The sequence below is a fragment of the Aspergillus udagawae genome (genome assembly GCF_001078395.1).
Source record: "Aspergillus udagawae IFM 46973 DNA, scaffold_8, whole genome shotgun sequence".
Lineage (NCBI taxonomy): Eukaryota > Fungi > Ascomycota > Eurotiomycetes > Eurotiales > Aspergillaceae > Aspergillus > Aspergillus udagawae.
The window spans coordinates 2,077,584-2,096,288 of NW_025091271.1; the positions used below are offsets into that span (position 1 = coordinate 2,077,584).

Genomic DNA, 18,705 nt, shown 5'->3' on the forward strand with positions numbered 1-18,705 from the left:
GTGCCTTTTGCGGCCCTCTGTTTTAGAAGGATTCTTTAGGGGCCCTTCTACCTTACTGTAAGTAAGCACTAACAGGGGCTATAGGGATTCATCTATCCATAATCATGGCGGCCCTGCAGCCGCACACTTGGAGCAATGGCCATTGTCCAATTAGTCCAACAAAAATACCGCGAGACCAATTTGCTTAATTACTCTGGTTGGTTTTCATTAAAAATGTTAGCGTGGTAGTTGTATCTAGTTGTCATCTGTCATATTGGATGATGTAACTATTCTGTTAAGGCTAGCTATCCAAATTGAGATAAATCTTGCTAGAGTTGAAAGGAATGGCGATGATTGTTGCTGCTACTCCTATACCATATTATTAATGCAAGACAGTCCAGAAAGCATAAAGAAAAAGTACAAAAACCAATTACCAGGTACCATCCAAAGAACATCCTCTCGCGCTAGTAATGGTCTGCATTGCTAGACGCCTTCCGCTAAGACCAATGAGCCATTATTATTTGCTAATGAAGATGTTGATTAACCCACTTTAGGCCACCTACTACGCGTCCTTCTAGGTAATTACTTCCTGCCTGGTAAGACCTACTTCTGGACTATCTGCCTAGTAAACAGTCTACTCCCATCTCCTATCTCTTTATCCTATTTGCCAATCTCATCTATGTCCTTGATATTCATGTCCAGGATCTAGCCTCTATGGCACAGTGGAGTGCATGGGAACAGGATGGCCGTCCAGCGGCCCAGCCTTCCACGGGCGGTCCAGCCCAGCGCCGTAGTGGTACTAGTGGCAAACTGTTCCGGCGGGATGGTATCCAATGACATCGCGCAATTTTACCAACAGTGAACAAAATGGATCAATAATAGCTTGCATGAGTCGCGTTCAAGAGGACAGTAACAGGTTCTGTATCAACAGTAGCCAATACAGAACAGTACAGCGTCGTCAAATGATCTGACTGTTGTGACCTTTCCTTTTTGATCAATGATGCAACTTAATATGTTGGGGAGGGTGCTCAGATTGACAAAGCACAATAGATGTGCGTACAGTCTCGAACTGCATAAATGATTCCAATGCCTCTAAGGAACAGTTCTTTTACAGGGTTGAACGACAGACTCAAGCTTCCTATGGCCAGTCATAGAATGGTGCTGCGGCCCTTGCTTTCATTCTTTTCTAATCATTTTTGCGGCGGCTGGCGCTTGTTGAGGATAGTTAACTAAGTGTGGGTGGCTGAGTCAGGCTTCCGACCGCTGGCTGGTGTAACTACCACGTGTCACTCATATTCATTCTTTGTCTGTGAACAGCAACGACTAGGAGCCGATGGGCTACACCAATTGATATATAACTAGTCTTCTTCACAAGGATGGACCTGCTTCTATTCAGAAGGATCAGAGGACATTGCCTATGTGGCGAACGGGATAAAGGTCGACCGGATGCCAAGCCAGCCATCCAATCTGTGTGCTACCTTTTCGCACTATACAGGGATTAAGAAGTACCCCTCCCGGGTTTCAAGAGATAGTTCCTCGATGATGTTCTCAGACTCTCATTGTCATCTACCTGTCGTTCAGTTCTCCTCCTCACTACCCCCCATGAACACCGGCTCTACACGATGAATGCCCCCCTCTATCGCCGCCGCCGACCTGCCGTTGCGTGTATCGAATGTCGTCGACGCAAAGTGAAATGTGATCGTGCATTGCCCTGTGGCCCATGTGGCAATGCCTCCCTGCTGTGTGGTTATCGTAATTCCAATAATGGATTGACCCCGACCGATCCCCGCGCTGGCCCGACGGCCACCGATCTGTCTACCTCTACTACATCCGAGGAGGATGGTACTCAGAATGGGGCTGTATCTAGCTCTCCCATCAACCTCACCTCGTCAAGCAGCGGTAGTGCCGGTCTACCACCTCTCTTCCCCTTCGCGTCAAGGTACACCTTCCCCGGGGATATGGGGATGAACGAGAACGAGCCTGCGGACCTCCCCGGGCGCACAGTATCCCACGCCAAGAGCTTGGGTTGTGGCAAGCATTACATCCAGTCGTCATTTGGACAGGTGAGCCAACGCGTTTCCTAAGTCAAGTCTTCACGGGCAGACTCCTCTGCTGATAATAGATGCTAGTCAGAGCATTGGAACTTTTTGCTGCACAGGTCGGACCATGCGGACATCCAATCGCTCTGGGAGCAATGCACCCATTACGCCCGGATCATCAAGTCAGAGCGATCCTTCAAGTATTACACCCAGCTAGGCCCACCGAACATCACGAACAATCTGCTGCCCAAGTCGACCTGTGACCGCCTGGTCATGCTCTACCTGCACACCTTCGAATCAGTCTTTCGGGTGCTTCATATTCCGACCTTCATGCAACAGTATGAGCTGTACTGGAACAACCCGCAGGGTGCCAGCGGAGCTTTCCCATCCACCGTCGCTCTTGTCCTGGCCATCGGGGCTTGCTTCGTCTCGGAGGCTGACGCGGACGAGCTTCAGCTGTTGGCGCCCAAGTGGATCGCTGGTGCGCAGTTTTGGCTCACCGAGAGCTTTGAAAAGTTTGGCATTGATCTGTCCGTGCTGCAGGTCTCCGCCTTGCTGCTGTTGGCGCGCCAAACAGTCCCTGACCCGTCCGAGCTAGTCTGGATCTCAGGGGACTTTCCCCTGCGCATCGCCGTCGGACTCGGCCTGCACAAGGAGGCGCGAATCCATTTCCCGGAGTTTTCGCCCCTTGAGAGCGAGATGCGGAAGCGCCTGTGGGCTACCATTCTGGAGATGTCGATACAGTCATCTCTGGATACAGGCATGCCGCCGTCCATCTCCAATGATGATTTCGACAGCGAGCCGCCATCCAACATCGATGATGTCGATGCCAGCAATCTATCCATGGCGGCAGATATCGCAGATGGCTTTACCCAAAGCACCATTCAGCGGATGCTGATGCACACTATGCCGGTGCGGCTGCAGATCCTCCGTTATTGCAATGCCCTCAAAAAGGCTCCGGGCCAGGATTACCAGTGGGTCATGAAACTGGGTATGCAGCTGGATACCATGTGCCATTCTCATACCGCGACGCTCCAGTCGTATCAGAGAAATACCAGCCCCGACACGCCGAAGCCCACTGAATTCCAGATTCACCTCCTGAACATGTTGACTCGTCGTTTTCTCCTGGCGTTGCATTCGCCGTTTGCGGTGGAAGCCAAAGCGAACCAGTCCTTCTACTTTAGTCGCAAAGTGCTCACCGAGAATGCACTCGCTTGCCTCTCCCCTCTGCAGTTGGTCCCGCAGGCACCGTTCCCCGGGGGCTCCTTACCCGAGGACCAGCAGCACGAGCTCCTGAGGTTGAAGGTGCGTGGGGGTGACATCATTCGGCACATGCTGTGCCATGCCACAGCCATTCTCATCGTCGAACTGACCACTGAGTTGGAGGAAAATGCCTTTCCAATCATGCACAGCCTTTCGCGTGACCTATTCTTCCATGCCATCGAAGAGGAAAATGCCTTTCCAATCATGCACAGCCTTTCGCGGGACCTATTCTTCCATGCCATCGAAGAGTCGATGGCTATCTTCCGGCGACGAATTCAGGCCGGGGAGACCAGTGTCGACATCTTTGTCCTGTTCTCCTGTGCCATGGCACAAGCCAAGGTGATGAAAGCCGGACTGGCCCCCCAGCGACAAACCGTTGAACCTGTCAAAGATAGTTTAAACTTCTGCTGTGAACTACTCAAATTTCAAGCTCAAGTCAGCGCGGTCAGTTCTCTAGGATTGACACAAGGTCTGCAAGTAGCATTGGAGAGTGATCTTGGGGCTTCAAACTTGTGGGATAGCATGGTATGAAACTTTTTTTTTTTTTTTCTTCTTCTTCTTTCTTATTTTAGAAAGAAGATCCACTTCCTACCTTCGATCCTGTCCTCAACAACTGTCATGAATTATGTCATTTGAATATAGTGATTGTTTAGATATGGGCGATGCCAAGAACAAAAACAAAAATAAAGAAAAAATGGATATAGAAGAGAAAGCAAGCGCCCTCCCGCCCGAATGAATATATCCAAGTATATATGAGACATTTTCGAAAACCTATCGGAGCCCCATCTAGGCCTGTAGACTCATTCCAAGGAAGCTTTCAGCCTCGCTTCCAGCAAGGTCGCCTGCGCCCCTGTCACGGGCTGCGCCTCGAAAGAGCCGTACCCCTGCGCCTCAATCCCGTCGGGGAGCTCTCTTTCCTGAATCGCCTCGATCACAATCGGCAGGTCCTGCAGCATGGGGCCGCCCCGGAGGTGGGGGAACTGTTTCTGGAACGCGATGATATCGCCACCATGGCTGCCGCCCACGTCCACGAGTAGGACATCGGACTCGAGGGCCACCCCGCCCAGTTTCTCCTCTACCGGGAAAAAGTCGAACCAGTTCTGGCCCTGGCGGCGGTGCGAGATCGTCATCACCGTGTTGAATGCTTGCCGGTAGTAGGGCTCCCCTGCCAGGAAATCAAAGTAGTGCGATTTCGTCCTGGTGGCGTATTGGAAGGGGCCGTCGAGGACGTTGTTTGGGTTCTGCCAGCCTTTTTCTTGGAAGTAGGCTGGGAGTTGGGTGAGGACCATGAGGAAGTGCGTGATTTGGGGTTTGGTTTATCTTTAGTGGACGGCAAGGGACGGGGGGGAGAGAGAGAAAGAACATACACATGGATGACGGTGGCGGAGAGAGGCGAGCTGGAGATGTAGGCGGCTGCCAGCGGGGTGGAAGCATACACGTCTTTCTCAATCTCATTGAAGGTTCCCCGTGCGGATAGGAAGCGCATGATGCGCGCTGTGTAATAGAGTTCTTTTGTCAGTCTTTAGTTGAATATGATGACGATGATGCTTGTGATCTCTTCTGGTTATTACCGTACAGAGACGGACTAATCACTTACACACGAGAAGAGGATCGGCTTTGCTCATCTCAGCCAGCTGCGATAGAGTCACTGTCCCTCCACCGGAGGACTTGGTATACTGCGCTACCGCATCAAAGAGCTTCATATCAATGCCCAACCGTAATGCTATGGCTGGATAACCCTGCAGCAGATAACCACGTAAGTGAGGAGTACTTTACAGCAGTTCCAGCCTCTGAGAAAGAAAGAAAGAAAGCATGCCGCAAAGATGGTCCGTAAGGTGAATTCAAACGGGGATTCCAATTTCTTCCGGAGTCGATCACACGCTTGGAGGAGACGCTTCCGGTCTGCCTCATTCACCTGGAGGTCTGTTGTAGAGGCTGCAACAGCCTCGATCTGGCTGGTCAGATCCGTGAAATTGACAGAGGACATCCTGATTATCGGGATGATGGGGATGCCTGTTCAATGCTTGTAAGAAATGGTGAATGAAGGGTCAGTTTAAAGGATAACAACCTCCACTGGATTTTTGTGTTGTATAGGGCAATGAGTGAATAAATTGAATAGAAGAGTACACTCTCCAATGCTAATAATAGAGTTTCCGTATTGATATTGAAGGTCCCAACCCTGCTATTTAATCTTTGGGCTTATTTCGATACTATAGTCATCCCCATAGATTGTGAGCTCCCACGGCAAATAATCACCCAGCCCGAGATAGGCCGTGCCATTCCCATCGAAAACGCTTAATTGCGGGTTCTTTTCTCTGGTTCATGGCTGGGGAAATCTTTCTCTGCTCCAGTACACATCTGGTGAAAGAGGGCGCTTGATACCATAATGTCACTGATATTTGTGTTTTGATCGGGGGAAGCGGAAGGCGCTGCGGCTAGTGGGGTTAGCGCCGGGATATTGTGGATCCAGTAGTGTCCGAAGTGGGTAAGACATCAACACCAGGTATTTTTGGTATTGTGGTCCATGGTAATTTCACGTACGGACTGATTGAAAGAGTTTCAAACACACACATTGCCCAACCCACGAAGACATTTTCGACAGCCCTTCATACTGTATCATTTTATTTATCTTTCTTTTTGAAACATTCAGAAGAGAAGGAAAAGGCCCATCTTCGATAGATACACGCGAGAATTTACCCCCTGGTGGAATTCCACGACACAGCACCATCACCCTCGGTAGAATGGTTCCAAACCGCGGCTCAGCGGGGTCGGGTGCCCTTGGATGTCGTTTCTTGTGCGGAGACGATCATGCACGTCGGATTTGGGGAGCGGACTTGGTCCTGGTCCGACCTGATGGCTTCGTTTCATGGCACGGAAATGAGGTGCGGGATGCGGACACTCTCCTTGACATTCTCTCTCAGGCGGTAGGAGATGACTATAAGGATGTTTATATATTCAAACCGGACATGATATTCAAGGTGCCCAAGGAATTACTTCTACAAGCAAATTGTAGATGCCAGCCACTCCCTTCTCGCCTCGGTCTTGCTACAAAACCCGTCTAAAAATTGTATAATCCTCTTTGAATACATGTACAGAATGACTACTCTCTTCTTTGAAACACGAATCTAGAGAGTGAACCTTCCCATGAATGGCACCTCCCTTAAACATAAGCCACCAAGCCGACGGCAGCCAAAGCCGATGAGCCGACGACCGCCCATGCGATCTTGATAAACTGAGACTTACTGCCAAGCGTGTATCCGGTGGAGGAGACAACATACCGGATGCCATTAAAGAGATGGAAGGTGAAGGGCCAGGCGACAAAGAACTTGAGGACGACCTTGGCGGCCACCGGCAGAGAGCCAAGGGCCGCGACGAGGGCGGCCGAGGACAGATCCCAGCCGAGCCAGGGGGCCACCAGGTAGGAGGTGCCGAAGAGATACAGGCCGCCGGCGAGGAGAAGTCCCGTGTTTCGCTCCATGGCGGAGCTGACCGAGTGAACCTGCCATTTATAGATGGACAGATGGGGCGCCACGGGCCGCCGGAGGCGTTGGCGGGCGAGTTCTTCCTGGGCGGATTCGGGCTTGATCACTCTCAGTGGTGTCGTGACGGGCTTTGTCGTCTGCATCCTGGAGGGAGAGTCGGGTCGGTCAATACATATCTCCCAATAACAACATGTTATTCTGAATCTTCTACATGTCATACCGAACTTGTTGTTGCCACGCCAGACCCATGATAGGCGTAATAGGCGGGGATGCTACTGCAGCGCGGCGTAGACCGATCATAAACAATGCTGGGAACTGTTTGTCAGCTGACATCGAACATAACGGAGGGGGGGAGCGGATGATACAACGGAAGACTCACTCTTCTGCATCAACATCACATTTTTTTGGATGGAACCCGCCATGGTGGATGAGACGTGGATTCTTCACGAGGAACAGACAGAGCCAGAGGGAGAGTTGGGGAAGGAAAGAAAGGAAGGGAAAAAGAGAGAGAGAGCAATTGCAGAGAGAGACAGCCTAGCGTTGTTTGACCCCTACTAACGTGAATTGTCCGGTCTTGTCACGGTTCGACCGAGACCTTCCATTACAGGTACGTAGGTACTAGGTAATTTGTGTATTCCTAAATGTGATACACAAGTTTGACCCCAGCCACTTCGCCTTTGTGCAGGTGTCCAAGCCGCCAATCATGCTCTCAGCTCTCCAATCTGGGTTGCTCGACACTCGATGCGCTCAGGAGCTGCGACGGCGAACTATTTATACAAAACCAGCAAAACTTTTTTTACCATGATTACCTCCCTCCGCACTGATGCCGCTGCTACCACACATACTATCTGCCTAGAGCCTATCCAGCATGCTTAGAGAAGGTTGATATTTATATATATAATATATAGTAATTATAGTTATTTTCATCTATATCTAAAATATTAATTTAATATATCGAGGGTTAAATAGGTAGTAGTTAAGAATTACTCTTAAGTGGTCATTAAAGGTCAATATGTATGTATATATATTACCACTACTTTTATACTAATTATTAAGAGACATTGCTTTTCCCTCATAACGCTGTAACCATAAGATATTAAATTACTAGTGTCGATATCGATTGCCACCTAGTAGGGATATTGAATCATCATCTAGTATTGATATTCCTACTATATGGTATACATGCTGTTCATAGTTATTGTAGAGGAGTTTCATCGAGGGGAGATCGGTGATGCAGTCGAACGCGAAAGCTCAGCATGTCCTGGGTGAATTCCCGGATATCGTGGCCCAGCCATCTGACCCGGCGGGAACTCCGGGGCGAGCACGTTGTGATGGGGATTAGGCCGGAGCTGTGACGGTCAGCGATTTTCTTACTGAATATAATGTACTGTGCTGTACAGGTGTAGACTCACCGTCGCAGCATCTGAATCGCCAATGTGTCCCTAGCCGTTCCTCCTCCATACACCAACACATACCGTGACCCATCGGGGACACCACTATTCTTGTCATCCTGCAGGGGCAAACCCCAGGTATGGTACAATGCCATGGCGACGGTGTACAGCCCCGCGCCTATGAATGATGGTAAGGCGGAACGAGCCCAGTTCCCATCAATTCTGGGGCGGCCCAATCCCAAATCGCAAGCTTCTGGACCTCGAATGTCTCTATCGGAAGGAGAGCTTCTGCTACTCTGGGAGCGAGTCCTGCCCCTTTCCATGGTCTCCGTGCTTCCACTCGATCCCGACTCTGACTTCTTCATGCACGGTGGCAATTCGATCCTCCTCATGAACCTGCAGGGCGCAATCAAGCAAGGCATGGGTGTTACTCTGGCAACCAACAAGCTCTACCAAGCTAGCACAATACGACAAATGGCCTCCTTGATAGCCGCACAGGCAAATGAACAGTTGCCAGAGCTGAACCAAATTGATTGGAGGCCGAAACTATCATTTCGGAAATCCTGGTCAAGGAAGCGCCGCGAGGGCGTGGTGGCTATATTGTAGTATCTGCTAGTCAGAGCTAGGCGCATGAAGTCCTTCTACTCAGAGCTTTTGGTTTCCTCGGCAGTGCTATCTTACAAGCCCTAGAGCGAGACCCGAGTGTGAAGACTATCCACTGCATTGCCGTCCGGATCAGACACATGGAGCGACATTCGCAGACCCGCAAGGTGGTCTGCTATGCTGGCAACCTAGTGGAGTCCTCACTAGGTCTGGCAGAGGGCGAAAGCGAGCGGTTACGATCATCAGTCAGCATCATAATTCACGCGGGGGGTATGGTCATTGCCTGAATAACTACTCTTCTCTCCGCGCGCCCAATCTCCAGTCGACGCAGTTTCTGACCGAGCCGGCTCTATCGCGAGCGATTCCGGTGTTTCGCCTCCTCGAACCGTTTGAGTCTGTTGTCCGGCCACACTGCAACTCCGGCCACCTCTGTATCGGCTCATCCACCCCGGACGGACGGGTCAGAAGGCTACACCGCTACGAGTTAGGCCAGCGAGTGTTTCCTCGAGAAAGTGTCTCACCAGACGGGCCTGCCGGTCTTTGTGTGCATCGGCCGTGCGCTCTCAAGGGCGATCGGGCCGCGAGTGTAGATGCGCTGAATGCCGTAGTACGCTACTCGCTCCTGGCACGCTTGGTGCCGCTCTTCGACAATTCTGAGGGATTCTTGGGCTTTCGCGATGTGCATGAAGTTGCTACGGAGGGTGGTAGGCCAGGCTCTTCATAACCGTCCTCAGCCCTCGGACCGGGCGGCCGAAGAAGATGTCCAGACGATCTCGTTCGTTCATCAGTCTAGTGGAGTGAAAGTGCCCGTCTACCAGTTCCGCCAACATTTGGAGCGCCTGTATGGTGAGGAGTTCCAGGACGTCAGTGTCCTAGAATGGATTGAGAGGGCTCGGGCAGCTGGGCATCTGCCCTTGATTACTACCTATCTCAAGGCTATGGTGGACAAAGGAGCAACCATTCAGTTTCCCTAGTTGGGCGAGGATTAGATCTAACTAGCATCATGTTTCATTCGTGACCAAGCTTGATTCAACTCTGATTCTTTGTTGTCTGTATACCGATCCGTAAATTCAAACGATATTGCAAATAAATCTTGTTGATTCAAGATTTTCGAACCGGCAATGTCAGCCACAACGACAGTACTACCACTACCACTTGGATAAATGTAAACTCGCACTGCAACCGGATCAGCCTCGATTTCCCGGATTTGAGGCTCTTCTGGATTCCAAGCTCTTGATCCTGGTTTCATGACAGAAGCAATATCCCGACTCCGCGGGCCTAGACCGGATTATTCGGTAGGATTTGCTCCCAATTTCCCGGCCATTCTGGGTGAGATTGAATCATCCCACACATCCTATATTATATGCTTTATACCGCGGCAAGGGGACTTGAAACGGTTTGGCAAGTCCTTTTATTTTTAATTAAATTTGAATGTACGAATTCATCCAATGAGTTCACCGACTTTCTCCTATTTGAATCGCCCATGACGATCGCAGGCAGTGGAACGGTCACAGCGAGAGGCCCGAGAACGGAAAGTGAAGACATCCCCAGCGGCCAGAATGTGAATCCGTAGAAGCGTCAATCCCGACGCTTTCCTTCTCTCTGGGATCAATATTGTTCCAAATCTCATACATCGATATGAGTTGACTATGGATCCCCCATTTCCCATCACCCTCGATTATACCCTCCACGATCACTACCCAGCCGATGCGGAAGATGGCTTGAACACCGTCCTGGTCTACTACCCTCTACAGTTCGAGCACAACCGTGAGGATAAATCAACGAAGTTTGCCTACGGGTACAAAGTGGACGAAGAGGATGAAGACTCCACGTTGTCCTTAACGATGGCCGCCAATTTGGTACCACAACGATACGCTTTCTCCGCCGGCAGGATGCATCTGGTTATTCTGGACGTTATTGCACAAAGGAAATTGAACAGCGAATGTAAAGGGGATCCTCTCGCGGATGCGGATGATTCTGTGTCCGCACATCACCTTGATATCTATCAAACGTTCGCCCAGTTACAGCCCGACCAGCGGCCAATCTTGAGTTTTGCAAATAGTCCGGAGAGTATAGAGTTAGGCTTGAACACGAGGTGTTCTACTGCCTACTGACTGCCAATCGCATTTGCCACACCTTATCTGTCCAGAGACTCACCCTGAGATCCTGTCAAAAAGTGGGCTGTGTCCGGATTACCAACGCCGCCGTCTCGGGTGACTGGCACCATGCTTGTCGACTACGAGGATCCTAGTGTACTTGCCCTAGAGACTGCCCGGATGACGGGGTCAATCGAGCAACGTCAAGTCCCGTTCATGTTCAAACCCCCCAGTCGATTTCAGGGATGGGCAACTTCGCCGTGACCTCCGAAACTGACCGAACGCGGACAAAAGCCATGCTCACAACCCAGCTAGGAGTCACGCTACGACAACTCAACCAAACAAACCGGCAGCTTCATCCCTGCTCGATGGCCTTGCAAGACTTTGTTGACGGACCTGTGGTGGCTCTGTCATGGTTAGTCACGAAGACCGGTAACCCATATTCATTGCCTGCTGCGAGCAATTATTCAACAACTGCTTGCATTGGATCGGCGGGAGCATCTCGTACCGGCAGCTGACAGGGTCTTGAATGACGTTTCCGCGCTCATGGGCAAAGTGGCTGCGTTTGCATCGCAAAGGGTATCATGGCCCGGCGCGCGTGGATATTGTCACCGATCAACACAGCGGGGAGGAGTCGGTTATTGATCTGAATGTTCGGGTTACTAGTACGTTCCATTTAGGTCCACTCACTGGACATTTCACTCGGCGTGGGCTCTTCGAGGCTGCTATGACTAGCGGCACTTCTTTTGTACGCGAGACGTATTCGAGGAAGTCTTTTCGGAGGAGATTCGACTTGGCAGTCTGATTGCTAGTGGCTGGGTACATAACAAGTCACAAACAAAAAGCCATGCTGCGATTACCGTTGGGCTAGGGATTATGATAGTTTGCAGGAGTACCCTGGGCGGGTTAGGGCTGTAGCTCTACAGAATTAGTTTGTGTGTATATAACGTCTTTTTTTTTAATGCTGACCCGGTTCCCCTCCAAACCAGAGGTAAATAAATCCTACTTATAGCTTCTATTACTATAGCTATATCCCTAGGTGTATTATAAAGACACAGGCTTCTGCGTGGCTTCAGGCATCACTGACCGCAGAAACTGTTCTAAACTCTCCACATCATCTATACCCGAAAGAAAAGCCAGATGCTGATCAGGTCGCAGTAACGCCATACACCCCTTGTCCCCAATCCCAAAAGACGAGTACAGCTTCCCTCCGCCGGCATGGTGGTAAGCTTCGCCATCCGCCCAAACCCTGCCATAGTCCACCCCGTCTTTTGTCCAAGGACGGAAGACCGTCGGCAGGTCGTTCAGCTCGATGCTAAGTCTATCCGCACAGTGAATGAGATACACACCCAAAGCCGGAAACCCACGCCGCGCCACGGAGACCGGGTCATTCAGCTTCTTGAACGCTGAATCCGGGGAATTGAGGGCATCTGCGAGGTCTTCGACGCGGCGCTTCTGATCCGTGCCCGCAATGTCACCGCCGAAAACGATCAGATTCCATTGCCCTGTACCGGGAAGGATCTGCTGCAGGTGGCAAGCTTGCGAGTCGCTTTGGTTAACGATCAGCACGCTGGGAATGCGCGCCCCAACTCGGATATTCCGCGCCACAGATGGTCTGCTGCAGCAGGACGCCACGTCTTTGGGCAAAGACGTATCCCAAACTGTCGATGTGACCAGAGAATTGGGTTGATAGATCACAGCGAGTCCTGACATTGTGGAATTCTCTTCCTCGAGCGCCTGCTTGTGGTCCTCGTCGAAGCGGCCATGTTGGGCCTTTGGGTCCCCATTCCGCTGGCTGCACATCCCTCGGCAGATTCGCTGGTCTAATGCAATTAGTCGTTCGGCGACGGGCAGCCGTTCTTGTTGGTATGTCTCGAGGATACGTGGGTGTAATACACCCTTGCTGACTGACGCGATTTTCCAGCCGAGATTAAACGTGTCTTGCATGCTGACGTTCATCCCTTGTCCTGCTTTCGGGGAATGCGTGTGGATGGCGTCTCCTGCGAGGAATATGCGGTTATGTAGACTAATCTTTCGGCAGATCCGTTGACCGACCTGGTTGTTGTTAACTTGGGTGTTCAGGTAGAGCGTCGAAAGAGGAAAGGAAGGGGTGAGCTGACGGTATATATCGTTGACCAGTCAATGTGACTTGTTCTCATGGTATATGGCTGCATGATGATTGTGACCTGCTCCATGAGCACGTCGGCATTGTGTTCTGCGCGATATCTGTCGGCCGAGCTGGGCGGAAGCTCAACGTAGACGCGCACCAGCTTTCTCTCCCGTGGAATCATCATAAGAGTTCCGTACTTTGACTTGATAATGAATCGTTTGCGGATGTCGGCTAGATGATCGGCTTGGATTAGCAATGCCAACGGCGATTCTTGATCTGGCTAAACTTACGAAAATCCGTCAAGGGGATGATATCCAGAACACCCCAAGAATCGTCATAGGTTTCGCCCTCAAGTCTCAACCCAAGTTGCTTCCTGAGCCAGCTATGAGCTCCATCGCAGCCCAGAATGTACTTGGCTTCAACCATTGTCCCCATGTCTGCGTATCCGGAGTCATCCGATTGAGCCTCACTGAGCTCGCTGCTCGGAGCACTCACGCCATCAAACGGAGTATTGGGGTCGGATGGCACATTCTCCAGATTGACGCGGATTGGAAACGCATCGTGGTCGTCGATCGTCGTATAATCGATCTCGAACGATGTGGGGATTGTCTCCCGCTTCACTTCGACGTGCTTTCGAGCCCGCACATATTCCATGATATATTCTTCTATTTGGCCTTGGCCGAGTGTGGACTCATGGAACCGGGACCATCCGGGCTTGGAATTCGCGGTGACGCTCTGCCTTTGTAGCTTACCATCGGCTGTGGTGCCCTGGACACGACAGAGGTTGAGTCAGTGGAATTGCTATCGAAGACAACTTGAAGGATCCTACCCATAATGCAATCTCCACGGTGTGGTTCGCTCGGGCCCAGACTTTATCCGCGAGGCCGAAACTGTCCAGGATTTCTAGCGTTCGACTCTCCAGTCCGTCCGCTCGACCGCATCGCGTCTGATGCGACTTCTGATCAATTATTATGGTGTTCACTCCCATCTGGGCCATCCAGGCGGCGGCCATCAACCTTTTCACCGACAATTAGTCCATGCTGTCATTTATTTAGTTTCGGAAAGGAAGGAGGACGTTGATAGAGCAACATACCCGGACGGACCGGCCCCGACGATCAAGACGTCGGTCCGGACTGTATCGCCCATGGCGATGTGATTGATTTCAGCGGTGTTTAGGGAATTAAAGAACGTAGACTCATGTTTATGGCAAGCAACCAGAATGCAATCGAGTGCACATTAGTACTGACGTGCAGTGCGGAACATGGTACCCCATGATGCGGCTAGTCTGGTCTGCGTCATGATCAGACGTTTCTTTCTGGCTCAATCAAGACTGTCCAATTACCGCATTCAAAAGATGCTTGAGACATTCTGGTCGGCGATGAAATGGGGGGTTGAGGCATCCTAGTTGTAGACAAAATGGGGTTGGGTGGGACCACGTTACATCCGAAGCCCTAAGGTGATGGTGTCATAAAGTTACTGCCTTTCCTTACACAGAGTGGGCCAGATGATGACCGTAGGACAAACCTCCCCAACAACAAGTTCACTTGCGAAGTGGGGTCCAGATCTCATACGACACCAACTACGCCATGCCCTTCTGGTAGAGCATGTATAGATTTACTCATCGAGTATTAGAAAAAGAAAAGCAGCATTCGACGCACTTTTGGTTTCCGTCTTGCTTTGTACACAAAGGCGATGAACTGTGGTTGGACTATATATAAGTACATATCCAAAGTGATTCAAATCCAATCACTAATCCGTAAACACATTCTCCTGAAGAACAAATGTGTCACGATTAGGAATGGCTTCGTTTTCTAGGCTTCTTCAGGAATGCTCTATTACACTTGGCCTTCACGTCGGTCAGTTGAATTGTCAAGTAAGTAAACAAGTGAATTCTACTCGCAGCTAGTACTAATGTCCGTAGGGCCTTTTGAGCCCATAGATATTAGGGTTTGGGCTACCTAAACACCGTACTTGTTGCTCGATAAGCCGATCTGAATAAGGAATGATAGCAACTTTCACATCGCTCCTACAGAATGAATCTGTCTAGTTCATCTTTGTCACCATACTACCCATCTTCCAAGCATCACCCGTAGCCATATTGGTGGTTCGAGTAGTCGAAAGCCCAGCTCTCCACAGCCCCAATGACACAAACTCGCCATGCATGCTGTGATATGTGCCCACCCGACGAGTTCGCTGGACCCCAATTTCCTCATCTAAGAACATATCCCCTTCAGCCTGTTCCACGAACGGCTGGATTATGTACACCGTCCGATCAGGGGTCAGCGCGGGGTTCTTCATGTCCGCGAGGATCGCCTCCCACTCGGAAGTGCTCAGTTCTTGACCGAAAATAATTCCTTGTCCCCGGCCTGACCGAATGGGTTTCAGAATGAAGTCGTTCTTGGATACATTGTCTTGATAATGCGAGTCAGTGAGCTGTTCTAGCTCCTTTGACCCAGGGATGATGGTGAATACGACTCGTTTCCGGAGGAGGTCAGCCTGCCTTTGAGTCAAGACATGGTGTTTGGTGACTAGATCGTCTAACTCCTGGTGCAGGATTCCTAGGATTCGCTTGTCGTGGATCAGAAATATGGACCGGATGTCATTGTTGCTGTTGAACGCCAACTGCCGCTGCATCTCAGGAGAAAGTAAGGCGAACTCGCCGAGAAAAAGCCGGAGCGCTATCTGGTGAATATCCTCCATGTTACCAGCCTGATTGTCGGCAGACGTGGCCGACTCTCTCACGCACTGGAGTTTATACCCCGTCGGTGACGTCTCGTCCGCCACAAGATGTAGATCATCGGGCGTCAGTAGGCGCGGCTTCATATCCCCTAGATCTCTCATCAAGGCCTCGATCAACGGGTTATTCTCTCGATTGTGAACAAATCGAAGAGGCCATTCTGGATGAAAGAGAGCTTTCAGACGGGCCATCAGGTGCTCCGGGTCCCCTGCCACATCAAGATCAAGGGGCTTGGTTTCCGAATTGTCTAGTGCCTTATACACCCGCGCGTTCAGGTCCAAGCCGTTGGACGGGAACCGAGCATTGATTTCGCAGACTTTGAACCCGTCTGCTTCGTTGGCCGGAAGTAAGAAGTCGGGTCGCCAATTGCCTTGATGACCGTCATATGTGGGAAATAATTTATCTTCGGTGATTTTGTGTATCCACTATCCCAAGATTGTCATTAATACTGAGACAAACTTATAAACGAAAGCAGAGCAAGGATCATACTCTTAGCAAGTCCTCCTCGTGTCTTTCCAGCGGCATCCGCGATGGTAAGGCCGCCTCCTCATCGACAACCCATCTTTGCACGATATTCGTCAAGGCAGCCGAAAGTGCGGTATGAAACTCCTTCAATGATGCCATGAACCTACTGGAAACCACAACTGGGTGCGGACACATGTATTTCAAAGAGTACGGGAGTACGTGCTCCCCTCCCAGATAGCGAACGAGGGCCGAGCAAAAGACATCCTCGCTGCGCTTCCTATCTTCATAAGACGCACTAGTTGCTGACGATGGAATGCCGGCTTTCCTCGACGCCTCCAGACAAATCTGGGGCATGTGGAGGAGCGGATCGTTACTGCTCATGGTGGATGTAAGTTGATGAACGGCCGTGCAGAGGTGGTAAAATTGATTTCCAATTGCATTGAAACTCATTGGCCGTTTTTCTACTATATCTTACTCCAGAGATCCGCTTCGCTCATTGACAGTCTGTGCAATGGGTGTCTCAGAGGAATCTGGTCAGTGTCTGGCGGAATGGGATGTATGACACCTCGACTTTCCGCTTGGCGAGGTATCCAGCATTCCTGCGACCATAATATATGGATCCCACCCACTGTGGGCTGTAAGTGACTACGCTTTCGTCGCGCCGACCCTTTCACTGGAACTTTAAATCAATAACAAATTTAGATTGGAGACTGGAACGCTACGACGCTATCGCGTATCTATGAGCAGTCGAAACTCTGTGATGTCGGATTCGATTTCGGCGACATTAGAAGATGTATCCTAGAACCGCAGATCCCCTACCTTTGTGTTATAGACCCAAAGCGCCTTCATCAACACAGCGGGCGATTAAATATATCCAAATTTTCGTTCTGATGTTTCTTCTCTGTCCATATTACTACCCACCGTGCCTGCGACAGTCTCCCATAATCCTGCAAAATGGGAAGCCTTGTTAACACGCCTAACCACCAGCAAGTCTGCTGGTCAGTCACCGAAGCGATTGGTCGACCAGTCCCAGCGATCGACGCGAAAAAGGGAGATCGAAGCAGCGAGGCAGAAGCTTACCGAGAATTAATCCCGTTAATACATCAACCTGGGTATAACCCAAAGGACGAGATCCTTTCACCTCATCCCATCCTGACCGATAAAAGCTTTCTCCTGCTTATGAGATATACCCACGACGCGCTTGTCAAGGCCGTCGTCAATATTGTGGATCGATGGTGGTCCGACACTGATGCCAACTTTCCGGCTAGAATGCCTTTGGAAGCGCCCGTGGAGGCAGCGCTACAGGTGGGTGACATAATTCCGTGTCTCTGAACGAGGGGATTGACCATGTTAACCAATAATGTAGTGGATAGACGAGCAAAGCCGGAATCAAATGCTCCCAGAATTCAAGGACAGCCTTGGAAACTGGAGACCTGATTTCCTCGTCACCGGGAATGATAGTACCATGGGCCCTGGGTTCCAGATCTGCGAAATCAACAGCCGCACGCCTGATAATGTGGTCCTTTGCAGCGCACACAAACACCGCAAGATGCGCCAATTGATGGGACCCAGCTCTGTTCTGCAGCCCGCAGGAGACTTTGACGATTGGGAAGACAGCTTGCTTCGCCTATTCCGTACACACCTGCCGATTCATATCCTTCGAGGAAGAGACAATCTCGAGCGACAGGAATTCGTGCGGATGGTGGAACTGAGGACTGGTATCTGCCCACGATTTGTGAACGTAGACAATTTGGAGCTGAAGCACGATCAGTCTTCTGCTACGGGTTATTCGCTCTATTGCCGAGACCAGGGCACATCTGAAAAGATACATCAGGTTGTCTCGACCCTGTTTCCGGACGAGTTCAGTCTGCTTTCGCAAGACATGCTTCAGAAGCTGGCGACGGTGGTCGTAAACGATCTCCGGATTTCCTTACTCGTAAACGACGAGCGATTCCTAGGCATTATATTACAAGAACTCAACTCTTGTGTCACCAAACATGGCATCTTAACTCCAGACGAAGCCAATGCTCTCCAACAAGGCATAGTACCTACACTGCTACCCGGATCTCCAGAACTCAAGCAGTGGATCGAAAGAAATAACCAAGGCGAAGTGACCAAGGACAACTATATCTTAAAAGCCGCTCGCCAAAGCCGTGGAAGGGGTCACTTACTCGGTGCGGATCTCTCCCCCCAAGAATGGGCGAGTATCATGTTGGACATGCAAGATCCGAGTATCCGTCCAGGGGTTACATCCTATGTCCTCCAGCCGTTTGTACGACAAGTCAAATTCGATATTATCGGCGATGAAGACAAAAAGATCCATGGTAGCCTCATGGTCGGGTGTTATTATACCACCAATGGTCGCTTCCTTGGTCTTGGGCCATGGCGTTCAAGTACGGGGAAAATCTGCAATGTCTACGGCAGCTTTGGGTGTGTGGGTTTGTATTCGGTTACTCAAGCCAATGTGGAGGGGTGAAGGACAGTAATAAACAGTATACATGGAAAGGCATGAACAGAAATAACATCCCTCCAGATGTCCG

The 18,705-nt window shown here is 50.6% G+C and overlaps 9 protein-coding genes across 9 annotated transcripts; 4 read left to right on the forward strand and 5 right to left on the reverse strand.

Annotated features, from left to right (window-relative positions):
• Window positions 1–1,601: 1,601 nt before the first annotated feature.
• Window positions 1,602–3,812, forward strand: Aud_010202 (uncharacterized protein; the record flags this gene model as incomplete). The annotated part of the gene is made up of 2 exons (XM_043295045.1): window positions 1,602–2,042; window positions 2,109–3,812. 2 exons carry the CDS (start codon window positions 1,602–1,604, stop codon window positions 3,810–3,812), a joined length of 2,145 nt encoding a protein of 714 aa, XP_043150980.1.
• Window positions 3,813–4,081: 269 nt separating this feature from the next.
• Window positions 4,082–4,570, reverse strand: Aud_010203 (uncharacterized protein; the record flags this gene model as incomplete). Its single annotated transcript, XM_043295046.1, has 1 exon — window positions 4,082–4,570. The coding sequence occupies one exon, from the start codon at window positions 4,568–4,570 to the stop codon at window positions 4,082–4,084; it is 489 nt and encodes a 162-aa protein (XP_043150981.1).
• A 27-nt stretch (window positions 4,571–4,597) lies between these two features.
• Aud_010204 (uncharacterized protein) lies at window positions 4,598–5,268 on the reverse strand (the record flags this gene model as incomplete). Its single annotated transcript, XM_043295047.1, has 4 exons — window positions 4,598–4,601; window positions 4,649–4,775; window positions 4,879–5,020; window positions 5,053–5,268. The coding sequence occupies 4 exons, from the start codon at window positions 5,266–5,268 to the stop codon at window positions 4,598–4,600; spliced, it is 489 nt and encodes a 162-aa protein (XP_043150982.1).
• A 1,173-nt stretch (window positions 5,269–6,441) lies between these two features.
• Window positions 6,442–7,185, reverse strand: Aud_010205 (succinate:quinone oxidoreductase subunit C; the record flags this gene model as incomplete). The annotated part of the gene is made up of 3 exons (XM_043295048.1): window positions 6,442–6,907; window positions 6,984–7,071; window positions 7,143–7,185. 3 exons carry the CDS (start codon window positions 7,183–7,185, stop codon window positions 6,442–6,444), a joined length of 597 nt encoding a protein of 198 aa, XP_043150983.1.
• Window positions 7,186–8,307: 1,122 nt separating this feature from the next.
• Window positions 8,308–9,731, forward strand: Aud_010206 (uncharacterized protein; the record flags this gene model as incomplete). Its single annotated transcript, XM_043295049.1, has 4 exons — window positions 8,308–8,745; window positions 8,781–9,002; window positions 9,080–9,445; window positions 9,492–9,731. 4 exons carry the CDS (start codon window positions 8,308–8,310, stop codon window positions 9,729–9,731), a joined length of 1,266 nt encoding a protein of 421 aa, XP_043150984.1.
• Window positions 9,732–10,406: 675 nt separating this feature from the next.
• On the forward strand, window positions 10,407–11,117 carry Aud_010207 (putative solid-state culture specific protein; the record flags this gene model as incomplete). Its single annotated transcript, XM_043295050.1, has 2 exons — window positions 10,407–10,827; window positions 10,921–11,117. 2 exons carry the CDS (start codon window positions 10,407–10,409, stop codon window positions 11,115–11,117), a joined length of 618 nt encoding a protein of 205 aa, XP_043150985.1.
• A 780-nt stretch (window positions 11,118–11,897) lies between these two features.
• Window positions 11,898–14,109, reverse strand: Aud_010208 (putative FAD monooxygenase; the record flags this gene model as incomplete). The annotated part of the gene is made up of 5 exons (XM_043295051.1): window positions 11,898–12,908; window positions 12,974–13,194; window positions 13,254–13,731; window positions 13,793–13,979; window positions 14,057–14,109. 5 exons carry the CDS (start codon window positions 14,107–14,109, stop codon window positions 11,898–11,900), a joined length of 1,950 nt encoding a protein of 649 aa, XP_043150986.1.
• Window positions 14,110–15,006: 897 nt separating this feature from the next.
• Aud_010209 (uncharacterized protein) lies at window positions 15,007–16,546 on the reverse strand (the record flags this gene model as incomplete). The annotated part of the gene is made up of 2 exons (XM_043295052.1): window positions 15,007–16,125; window positions 16,190–16,546. 2 exons carry the CDS (start codon window positions 16,544–16,546, stop codon window positions 15,007–15,009), a joined length of 1,476 nt encoding a protein of 491 aa, XP_043150987.1.
• Window positions 16,547–17,119: 573 nt separating this feature from the next.
• Window positions 17,120–18,641, forward strand: Aud_010210 (uncharacterized protein; the record flags this gene model as incomplete). The annotated part of the gene is made up of 2 exons (XM_043295053.1): window positions 17,120–17,470; window positions 17,532–18,641. The coding sequence occupies 2 exons, from the start codon at window positions 17,120–17,122 to the stop codon at window positions 18,639–18,641; spliced, it is 1,461 nt and encodes a 486-aa protein (XP_043150988.1).
• Between the last annotated feature and the right edge of the window lie 64 nt (window positions 18,642–18,705).